This window comes from Ambystoma mexicanum, chromosome 3q (assembly GCF_040938575.1).
Source record: "Ambystoma mexicanum isolate Mex_15411 chromosome 3q, UKY_AmexF1_1, whole genome shotgun sequence".
Lineage (NCBI taxonomy): Eukaryota > Metazoa > Chordata > Amphibia > Caudata > Ambystomatidae > Ambystoma > Ambystoma mexicanum.
This window is the reverse complement of record NC_090926.1, coordinates 326,121,622-326,129,935: the sequence shown is the minus strand read 5'-3', so window position 1 is coordinate 326,129,935 and position 8,314 is coordinate 326,121,622. Positions and strand designations below refer to the sequence as shown.

Below are 8,314 nucleotides of genomic sequence, written 5' to 3'. Positions count from 1 at the left end.
TCTGTTCACACGGGCTACAAGCAACGAAGGTAGCTGACCAGAGCACAGAAACGAGTCACAGAATACTCAAAGAAATACAGCGAGAGGAATGGAAAAGAAAATCTGCTCTTGTGTGTTGTGAAACGCTCTGTTTATACTTATCGAGGAAAGAGGCTTCCTGTCGTTTCCATGGTGACACATCATTAGCTGAGGCGCAGAGATTGTTGACACGGGACGTGCTTTGGCGTTGTCAAATGTACGGTACGCGTCTAATGATGTCAGGCTCAGGGGCGGGGGATAAGATTTAGTGCTGCAAACGCAGGTCACCCAGGGCGATGCGGCAAGTGATAAGATTATCACAAGATTGCCGTGCCCTGCTGCCTGATTTTGCTTGTGTTCAAGAGACGAAAACTCGGGTAAAGTGCATAGGAAATGTTTGTACGATCGAACGAATTATGGTTAAAAACACATGGCCAAACCATAGGGACAATAATATTTCTGCCGAACCATTCCTTTAAATCATGAGAGAGTCACTTCCCAACTGCAGCTGTCACACTTGCATTGCTGTCCCCTAAACAGGAATGGACATGCTTTTGTTCTCTCGTGTTTCGTATGGAGGCAGGCCGGTCTCTGTGAAATGCGCTTGGAGCTAGTCATACAATAGGGTTGCTAATGTATGAAAGGGGGCTGGCCAGCACATCTTTGCTCTACTGTCCAACCCGCCCTGAAATGCGCAGGCCACCCTTGAGAATAAGATGGCCTGCACATTTCTACAAGAAGTGCCATAGAAAAAAAGTGCATATAATGCATTCTTTTCATTTGTGCTAATTTTTGAGAATCTGCCAACAAGACTTCAAGCCACACTCCAAAGGAACACTTCAGATAAAGATATATTTGTGTTTCTTACTCATCAATGCCGGTGATGTGGTGGTTTTAAAACACAGTCCCACATGATAGCGAAAGAAATATCCTGGGAGTGGACTGTGCAGCTTTATGAAGATTTAAGAAAGAAAAATGGGCTTGGTTTTTAGCATAATTACTCATTTTGGAAGTGTTACTCAGTTGATAGAGTAAATGGGGTTTGGTGGTGTTTTGGCATTCGCATGCTAATGTGCCATTATCCTCTCTGACCACCAAAACATCCCACAATCCCTGCTGTGCCAGTTTCTGCTCTTGATCAAGGATTAAGTGTTAAAAAAAAAAGATAAAGGGCCTGATTCAGAGAAGTGTTTTATAATGGTGCAATCCCATTGGAAAACTCTGTGAATAAGGCCCTAAGTGTCATGCTGCCCGTCCAGCCCCTGCTGTGCATGAAGCCCCCACCCCTTTTCGACTGCTCTGAATGTGCACTCAAGCTTCATATCCTCACCGGACCTCGTGCCTTGCTTGCCCTCTCCTATGATTGAGCCGCTCTCTCTGAAGAGAGATAAGCCCAGTGCTTTAAGTGGGCCGGGGCCAGCCGGGGCCAGGCCCCCAACTGTCTCCAAAAAGTGGGTCTGAGCCAACCTTTTCACCAGGCAATTGTTCAAAATCCTGGACACCCTGGGCATCTCATATACGAACTATGCTGATGACACCCAGGTGTTCATCCGCCTCTCGGGTGACTACCTGTCTGACTTGAACACCCTCAATTCCATCTATTCAACGATCCAATCCTGGATGGCAGAAAACTGGTTATGCCCCAACAGTGAGAAAACCGAACTTCTGTTGATTGGCTCCCCGTCCACCATGGGCAAGCTGGACAAGCAATTCAGCTCCTTCACAGTTGACAAAATACCCATCACTGTCTCACAAGCTATTAAGACCATGGGTGTGTATTTGGAACCTAACCTGACCATGAACAGGCAGGTTAATGCCATAGCATCCTCCTCAGCCTACCACTCCAAACTTATTAATGCAGTGAGACCGTTCCTATCCCAACAGAACTGTCTCACCATCGCCAGAGCAATAATTGGATCTAGACTGGACTACTGTAATGCCCTTCTCGTAGGAACTTCAGGTAAAAATCTTGCTAAACTGCAACCAGTTCAAAATAACGCCCTTAGGGCCGCCACAGGTCTATCACGCAGGGATCATATCTAAGGACTCAGGAGGCAGGTCCACTGGCTACCAGTCAAGGAAAGGATCATTTTCAAAACCCTTGCCCTGATGCACAAGTGTCTCCACGACCAGGTCCCCCCATACCTGGTCCAAAGGATCTCCAAACCCCTTGCTTCCAGGCCAGCCAGAACGCCATACTCAAACATGATAACCGTTCCCAAAATACGTAAAGCTTGTGCTGGTGGCACCAGCTTTCCAACCATGGCTGCCACCCACTGGAATGCCCTCCCTCCACATATCAGGCTAATTGACTCTCATGTGGCCTTTCGCAAGGCCATCAAAACCATGCTCTTTGTTTGACACTACATGTATTTATCCTGTATCTACCAATGTTGCTGTAACTAAGTAACCTGTACCGTATCTACCTCTATATTTGTAACCATGTACCTTGTGCTAAGATTACTTCAAGGGGCGGCATTCATGTAACCCAGAATCAAGCCTTTGTACATGCCTCTTATAGCGTCTCGATGTCTTTGGGCTGCAGTGCGCTCTACAAATCCAAATAAATAAATAAAGCGCTTCAACAGCACAAACTATGGAAGGAGGCGCTATAGAAATGCAAAAGAAAGTAACATAACATTGCAGTTTGGTCGTTTCTGGTAAATTGCCTCAGGCTTTCAATTCTTTCAGTGACTATTCTATTTTCTAAACCTTGCAGCGGAAACATGTTTATTTGGCAAGCAGGCACAGCAATGTCGTGCCTTTCTTGTAAACCACAAAGAACCTACGTGCAATGTACACACTTCTGAATTAAAAAAATAAATCCTCCCCTGCAGTCAACACACATCTGCTGGCAATATTTGACGCTTTCCGATTGGGGTGTAGGGGCTCAGCGTTCCCTGCTGGAATTAGGCATCTCAGGAGCTTGGGAAAGGCCCCCATCCCCATGCCTTTCACCACCACAAATGTAAAATAATACAAATCTGGGGGCGCCGGCACAGATGCAAATGTGGTCGCTCACCCAGAGGTAAGGGATTTCTAGATTATCTAGATTCTTTTGAAGGGTATTCCCTGTTTTCTTTTTTTCTCACCCCATATTTATAAACATGTCTGATAAAAGGGTTGTATGTGTCATTCAGTCAATACGTAACAAACACAAGGCTTAGTGCTCACATCACTGTTCACAACACTCACCCTGACATTAATGTTTGTAACCATGAACCATACATACTCATTCGGACATCTTAAGTTTTGGGATGTAGGGATAAAATGGCTGCAACATCAGCCACTCAAATGGGGTACAGAGGCTCTTTTGCTTCTTGTTTCTGGAGAATTTTAGATGAGAAGGGCCTGGGTCTCAGTGTGAGCATGCCCCGTCCCCAATGCAGAAGTCTCTTTAGGGAATTATATCTATAGACAGGAACAGATACCCTACAAGAGACACCCAATAAAGAGGGAAACTTTTACAGAAAGGATTGTACCTCTTACAAACGTTAGCTTGACCAGTAATAAGCCGATGAAGCGTTTTAGACAAAACAGGCTTCCGAGAAGTGGTATAGGGCCAAAATGTCCTTAGCCACTACCTCCTCACCATTGCACAGGCCTCAGGGGTTATTCTCTAACAGAGCTGGCATTAGCATCTCTTATTAGTGCTGGCCTGCAGATAGTGAACATCATGGTGTGGCATTTGGCCCAGTGGATGTACAATTTGAGGCAACTTCTTTGATTGCTTTATGTGTTTAGGCGTCGGGACAGTATCACACTCGTTAGAGCTACATACACAAACAATTCCAGTGTGCTTCTGTATGGACATGGGACACATCAGACAAAAAACGTCATGTGTGCTGTTACATAGAAGAACAGCACATAGACGCCTTAACAAAATGGGTGGTGACTTGGGCAGCACATAAATCATTGCTGCACACATATCACTGCATTGATTTATCATGACTAGGGCCTGCAAAGTGACACAATGAAACCGTTACTACTCACGGTGCCAAGTCCCATTGAGGAGCCATCTGGCAGTGGTTGGCAATTAAAAGTACTTTAATGCTGAGCCGATGCATTTAGTCCATGTCCCAAAGCAGCCACTAGACCTCTTAGGTAAGACCATTTCAGTTAACCTTCTCAGGCATGTGCCATATGCAACTAAAAAGTAATATACAAAAATAAAACGTTTCGGTGTGTCAAAGACATGAAAAGAAAGGACACAGTTTAAAACTTTTTCTGTGTGGCACGTTAATTCTCTTAGAAGAATGCGCAGATTTGGTCAGCTAACTGATGCTTTGTGCTGGCCTTCAGAATACAAATGCCCCATGTTCAGTTCTTATTGCTGTGGTGTAAAAACAATGACTTGTATGAGCCACCACTTATAAATTGCTCACACTTTCAAGGCTCTGTCAACTCAAAGCTGGAGTGGGTGGGCAGAGGGTGCGCGTCTCCAGAGCATCTCAGAGGCTGCGTTCAGAATATGCGTTCCTTCATTTGAAATAAAGGAATGCTTAACTATTATCGGCGTACTCTCAGTGGCAGTAGACTGGGTAGGCCCCCTGCTGGGCCCACACCCCCCCCTGAGCTACTTAAGCTCTGCTACCTGGGCAGCAGCCATACCCTCTGTCTGCCCCAATAAGGCTGAACATGCCAACCATGTGTATGTCCCGTCATGTCCCAAACACAATCTCTGCTCCCTCGCCTGAGGTCCTCTCATGTCCAAGGCTATGCCCCTGTGTGCCTCTGCACATGGCCCTCCACTAGCGATGTGAACGTCTCAGGGTCTCAGCCCTTCTCCCAAACATCCCTAGCTGCCTGTGCCAGGCCAGTAGTAAAGAAAGGCCATTCTAGGCAGCTGCCTGGGGTGCCACCTGAAGAGGGCACCAGATTGCTCCCAAAAATATGAACCTTGTGTAGGAGGGGCAAGGCACTGATGGCATATGAAGACCAGTGGCAGGGCTGATGAACCTTGGGCATTTCCATCCAAAATAGTTTGGTCTGTTAAAATCTCTCCTGGCAGAAACAGAACAAGATAAACACTATCCTGGGTCCGCCGCCTTAATAGCAGAGGTTGGATGATACCCACCTCCAAGCCAGCCTTTAATAAAACCATGGAAATCATTTTATAGTGCCCAGGATCAGAAAAGAAAAAAGTTTAAGAAAGGCGTAAACTATTTTACACTTTGCTTTAATGATGCAGGGGATTTCAGTGCCATTTGATGGCAAAGTTGGGGGACGCAAAGGGATGTGAGCTTAGCCCACGGCACAATTGGCAATCAAACTGGAATTGCCACGAGAGCAATAGTTGCCAGTTGCCTCTGCAATCTTCTGCAATCTACCTGCATTTTTCACCCTGTAAAAGCAGGCAGCTTCCATAGGCGTCCATTGTAAATGCTGCCTTTAAAGCAAAACTTGAGGGCCCTTTTACATTCCTTCCAAAACGGATTGGAAAAGTGAAGCGTGTAAATGTGGTTGAGCCTTTTTTACTGTACACATTTCCGCATCCGCGCGGCAGGGCACCTTTTGCATGTATGCGCACACAGACCTGGTCCCCTCCTGTGCGGCAGGGGTTTTGCTACGTCTGGAAAATATCTGGGGCTATGCTAATGCCAGGACTGTCAGGGCTCGTGGCTAGCTAGCCTTTTTGTTGTAGCCACTGAGCTTCTATCAGGGGCTACAACCAAAAGCCCTCCAGGTCCCTCCTAGCAACGCATCTGCTGTGTGGTTTCGGAGGTCTATGAAATGACACCATGAAGCCTGCCTTGCTCATATCAGTCTCCCCCCATGGTGCAACCAAAGGGTTAACTGTGCCGGCTTTTGGGATGGCACGCAGCTCCCATAAATTAGCACCTCTTCATGAAACCGTAGTACCTCATCATCTTTCATCTCAGTCCATCCCCTGGGAGAAGTGTGACAGGTATTCCATGGGACTCAGGCACACCGGACTGAGGTCTAGGGCAACCAGGAGGGGCCATTAAGGAATAAAATTAGACAGAAAAAGGTTAGTAACAACAAAAACGGAAAAAGGGCAGGCAGGGAAGCAGAGTGAGAAGACAGGGTAGATGAAAGAGAGAAAGAAGAGGAGACAGGTATTCAGTCTTTATAACGAAAATGTGATAACAAATTATTTTATAATGAAAATTAAATAAAAAAAATAACAAAAATGTATGTGGGGTGGGGTAAAGGGTTAAATCTTGTGGGGAAGTGGTTTGGGTGGGTTTTTAGTCAGGGGAAACGGCTGTTATGTTTTGTCGTTATTTATTTTTCATTATATGTACATTCGTTATTAAATGATTTGTTATAAAGACATGTAACCGAGAAGGACAGAAAGGATCATAATAGTGACATGGGGTGAAAGAAGGGATAGGGACGAAGGTGAGAGTTAGATAATAAGGAATGCAGACAAGAAACTGAAATAAGGGGTGAACAATCGTTAAAAAGAAAAGGGAAAGGACTGAAAAGACAGTGTAGAAAATAGTGGCAAAGAAACAAAGAATGGGAAATGAGGACAGAGTGTGGCAAGAAAGAAAGGAGAAGGAAAAATGGGGGCAGAGTTCAGCAAGAAAGAAATCCTAATCGGAAATGTGGGCAGAGTGCAGCAAGAAAGAAATCAGAATGGGAAATGATGGCAGAGTGCAGCAAGAAAGCAGTAGGGGAAATGAGGGCAGAGTGCAGCAAGAAAGAAAGCAGAATGTGAAATTAGGGCAGATTGTGGCAAGAAAGAAAAGTGAAGGAAAAATAAGGGCAGAGTGCAGCAAGAAAGGAAGCAAAAGGAGAAATGAGGGACTAGTGCAGCAAGAAAGAAAGCAGAAGGGCAAAGGAGAACAGAGTGCAGCAAGAAATAAATCGAAATCGGAAATGAGGGCAGAGTGCAGCAAGAAAGAAAGCAGAATGGGAAATGCAGGCAGAGTGCTGCAAGAAAGAAAGCAGAAGGAGAAATGAGGGCCTAGTGCAGCAAGAAAGAACGCAGAAGGGCAAAGGAGAACAGAGTGCAGCAAGAAAGAAAGCAGAATGGGAAATTAGGGCAGGGTGTGGCAAGAAAGAAAGGAGAAGGAAAAATGAGGACAGAGTGCAGCAAGAAAGAAATCAGAATGGGAAATGAGGGCAGAGTGCAGCAAGAAAGAAAGTAGAATGGGAAATGGGGCAGAGTGCGGCAAGAAAGCAGAAGGAGAAATGAGGGCAGAGTGCAGCAAGAAAGAAAGTAGAATGGGAAATGGGGCAGAGTGCGGCAAGAAAGCAGAAGGAGAAATGAGGGCAGAGTGCAACAAGAAAGAAACCATAATGGGAAATGGGGGAAGAGTGTGACAAGAAATAAAGCAGAATTGGAAATGGGGCAGAGTGCTCCATGAAAGAAAGCAGAATGGGAAATGAGGTCAGTGTAAATCAAGAAAGAAAGCAGAATGGGATATGGGGGCAGAGTGCTGCAAGAAAGAAAGCAGAAGGACAAAGGGGGCAGAGTGTTGGAAGAAAGAAAGCAGAAGGAGAAAGGAGGGCAGAGTGCAGCAAGACAGCAAACGGTGAAAGGAGGGCAGAGTGCAGCAAGAAAGAAGGCAGGAGGGGAAAGGAGGGCAGAGTGCAGCAAGAAAGAAAGCAAAAGGGGAAAGGAGGGCAGAGTGCAGAAAGAAAGAACGCAGGAGGGGAAAGGAGGGCAGAGTGCTGCAAGAAAGAAAACAGATATGGAAAGGAGGGCAGAGTGCAGCGAGAATTAAGGCAAAAGGGGAAAGGAGGACAGAGTGTTGGAAGAAAGAAAGCAGAAGGAGAAAGGAGGGCAGAGTGTGGAAAAAAAGATAGCAAAAGGAGAAAGGAGGCAGAGGGCAAAGTGCAGCAAGAAAGCAGGAGGGTGAAGAAGGGCAGAGTGCAGCAAAAAAGAAAGCAGAAAATGGAAAGGAGGTCAGAGGGCAGAGTGTAGCAAGAAAGAAAGCAGGAGTGTATAGGAGACAGCAAAAGGGGAAAGGAGGGCAGAGTGCAGCAAGAAAGAAAGCAGGAGGAGAAAGGAGGGCAGAGGGCAGAGTGCAGAAAGAAAGAAAGCAGGAGGGGAAAGGAGGGCAGAGTGCTGCAAGAAATAAAACAGATAGGGAAAGGAGGGCAGAGTGCAGAAAGAAAGAAAATAGAAGGGGAAAGGAGGCCGGAGGGCGGAGTGCAGAGAGGAAGAAAGCAGGAGGGGAAAGGGGGGCAGAGTGCGCAAGAAAGAGCACAGAAGGGCAGAAGAGAACAGGGTGCAACAAGAAAGAAAGCAGGAGGGGAAATGAAGGCAGAGTGCATCAAGAAAGAAAGCAGAAGCAAGAGGGGGAAAGAGCACAGGGAG

At 46.2% G+C, this 8,314-nt stretch overlaps 1 protein-coding gene across 1 annotated transcript; it reads left to right on the top strand.

The window, feature by feature from the left end:
• Positions 1-7,369: 7,369 nt before the first annotated feature.
• LOC138447975 (octapeptide-repeat protein T2-like) lies at positions 7,370-7,918 on the top strand. Its single transcript, XM_069604501.1, has one exon. The coding sequence runs from the start codon at positions 7,370-7,372 to the stop codon at positions 7,916-7,918; it is 549 nt and encodes a 182-aa protein (XP_069460602.1).
• Positions 7,919-8,314: the final 396 nt, after the last annotated feature.